Genomic DNA, 3,146 nt, shown 5'->3' with positions numbered 1-3,146 from the left:
AACATGCCATCTTTTGTGGTCTTATAGAGCTGCTTAGTCTTACCATCTACTTCTGTGGCCGCTGGAGGAGAAACTAGGAATGGCCGGGAAGTTGTATTTTCCCTTTGTCTCTGTGCCATCTCATTGTGTGGATCTGTGTGCCTGGCTTCACAAATGAGGAAAATCAGGGAGCCTTGTTGAAACCTAAACATGAGACTAAGTGGAAGCCTGGGCGTCTCCTCAGAAGAGAAGAGGTGCTCAGACCTCACTCTTAGTGCTTTGTCTTCCTACCATTCTCCTCAAGGCCGTCTTCACCTCCTGGTTCCGCAGAGTGTAGATGAGGGGATTGAGGAAAGGAGTGATGGCTGTGGGGAAGAGAGAAGCCGCTCCATCCAGGATGCTGTGACTGTCAGGTCGCAGGTAGATGAAGGCACAGGGCACATAGTACACAGTAACCATGGTTACATGGGCTCCACATGTTGAGAAGGCCCTTCGCCTCCCATCAGCTGTGCGGATTCTCAGGATGGCCCGAATGATATAGATGTAGGAAAGGAGGATCAGGGAGAAACAACTGGCAACCACCACTCCGATGTCCACAAAGGTCACCAACTCATTGACTGTGGTATCGGCACAGGCTAGTTTCAAAACAGCAGGAATGTCACAGAAGAAGTAATCTACCTGGTTGGGACCACAGTAGGGCAAGCGGAAGGTTAGAATGGCTTGGATTGCTCCATGGATTAAGCCAGCGACCCAAGCTCCAGCCACCAGCAAGATACTCAGCTTAGCAGACATGAGGACTGGGTAACGCAGGGGTTGGCATATGGCCAGGTACCTGTCATAGGCCATTGTGGTGTAGAGATAACACACAGTACTGCCCAGGAAGTGATAGAAATAAAGCTGGGCCACACAGCCCCCAAAGGGGATGGGCTTAATGCCTGGAGTGAAGTTCATCATGAGACGGGGGACAATGATGGTAGAGATGCCCATGTCGATGACGGAGAGCGCACCAAGGAAGATGTACATGGGGCGCGCATGGAGCTGTGTGTCGGCACAGACAGTGATCAGGATGAGCATGTTCCCCAGCTGAGTCAGGATGTAGATCAGCAAAAAGAACACAAACAGGAAAGTCCTCAGCCTGGGAGGGTGGGGAACTCCTGTGAGGATGAACTCAGTCAGGAGTGTGTGGTTGACTCGTTCCATCGTTGGGAGGTCTGGAGAATACACAAGCAGGGGTTAGCACAGATGACATGGGAGTGAGGGGAGCTGAAGAAGGGGACTGTGGAAACCTGGGTGGTGGTGGGGAAGTTCTGTGGAGCTGTGACAGGGCCTCTGCTCTCTGAAAGCTCATTGGCACAGAACTGTGCTCCATCACACTCTTTAAGTTGCTTTGAAAAGATGGCGGCAGTCTTAGGGAGTTCCTATGTCCTGAGAAACCTACACTGTTGACTTTCTTCACCTTTAGAAGTTTGTAATGTCCCCAGCTCCGAAAAAAAGAACCAAAAAAAAAAAAAAAGTTTGTAATGAAGGCTTTTCCACTGGAAACTTCCAGTAACCTGTAAACCTGTAAAAATCACTGACTATTGTTCAGGACATGCAGCTTCTCCTGTGCATGCTGGAATGTGGCTTCCAACCATGCCTTGGCTGCCTGTCCAGCAGTTTTCTGTTTTACCAAACTTCCTTTTTCACAAATATAACTTAGTGAAAGGGGATATTGGAGGCTGCTTTCTAGCCTATGGGCTTATTCTCAGCTCTCAAAGAGTCTAAATTGGTGTTTCTATCCTGCTTCAAAATCTAGACGTAGTTTTGTGAGATGACTTATTGGATTAAAGCACAAGCTATGCAATTCTGATGACTGGAGTTTAATATCCAGGATCTGCATCCGAAAGTCTGATGCAGTACTATAAGTACAGTACTGTGCATGCAGTACTGTGAGTACAGTACTATGGATGCAGTACTGTGCATATAGTACTGTGCATATAGTACTGTGCATTTGTGTTTACAGCACTTCTCAACAGAACTGCCTAAAGCTCCTGGGCCACCATACAACACAGCACCTGACAAAGGTGGAAGGGCAAGAACTGACTCCTGAAAGCTGTCCTCTGACTTCCACATAGTATACATTGTGGTACACATACAACATGAACACACACACACAACATGAACACACACACACAACATGAACACACACACACAACATGAACACACACACACACAGACACACACACACAGACACAGACTTTAAAGACAAGGTCAAAGAGCAACAACAGAAAATTTAGATTAGTGAAGTTAAGAAAGAACAGGGTTGGGGAGGGGAGATGGGATAGGGGTTTGCAGAAGGGGAAACCAGGAAAGGGGATAACATTTGAAAGGTATATAAAGAAAATATCCAATAGAAGGAAAAAAAAAAAAAAGGAAAAGGAAAGAACAGGATTGGGGCTGGAGAAATGGCTCAGTGGTTAAGAGCATTGACTGCTCTTCCAGAGGTCCTGAGTTCAATTCCCAGCATCCACGTGGTGGCTCACAACTGTTTTCTGCTGAGTCTGAAGAGAGTGTATACTTGCATACATAATAAAAAAAAAGAAGACAGTGTCTCTATGTAGCTCTGGTTGACTTGCAGTTCATTATGCTCACCAGGCTGACCTTAAACTCACAGAGATCTGCCTGTGTCAGCTTCTAGAGTGCCGGGATGAAAGGTGTGTGCCAAGTTTAACCTATACTTTTTATTTATCTTAAAATGATTGCATTTATTTATTTTATGTATATTAGTATTTTGGTTGTGCATATATGTGTGTGTGTGTGTGTGTGTGTGTGTGTGTGTGTGTGTGTGTGTGTGTGTACTGCGTATATGCTTGGAGCCCTTGGAGATCAGAAAAGGGCACTGGTTCTTCTGGCAATCTGTAACTGGAGTTACAGATAGTTGTTAGCTGCTGTGTGGGTCTTGGGAACTGAATCTGGTCCTCAATAAGAACAAGTGTTTTAACCATCGAGCATCTCTTTAGCTCCATAATCTTGCTACTTAAAACAAATCTCAACTCTGCTTCATTTTGAATCATCCAAAAATTATTTCGGTCTTGAAGTCTGACATGGTGCTTACCTAATTTGAGTTTCCTGAAAGAACACCTCAGGCATGCTGAGGGTGACAGTATGGAGCCTCACCCTGGCTGCAG

At 45.9% G+C, this 3,146-nt stretch overlaps 1 protein-coding gene across 1 annotated transcript; it reads right to left on the bottom strand.

The window, feature by feature from the left end:
- Positions 1-237: 237 nt before the first annotated feature.
- Positions 238-1,179, bottom strand: LOC116913769 (olfactory receptor 10G3-like). Its single transcript, XM_032918075.1, has one exon. It carries the CDS (start codon positions 1,177-1,179, stop codon positions 238-240), a length of 942 nt encoding a protein of 313 aa, XP_032773966.1.
- Between the last annotated feature and the right edge of the window lie 1,967 nt (positions 1,180-3,146).

Source organism: Rattus rattus, chromosome 12, assembly GCF_011064425.1.
Source record: "Rattus rattus isolate New Zealand chromosome 12, Rrattus_CSIRO_v1, whole genome shotgun sequence".
Classification (NCBI taxonomy): Eukaryota; Metazoa; Chordata; class Mammalia; order Rodentia; family Muridae; genus Rattus; species Rattus rattus.
This window is presented reverse-complemented; position numbering and strand designations above follow the sequence as displayed.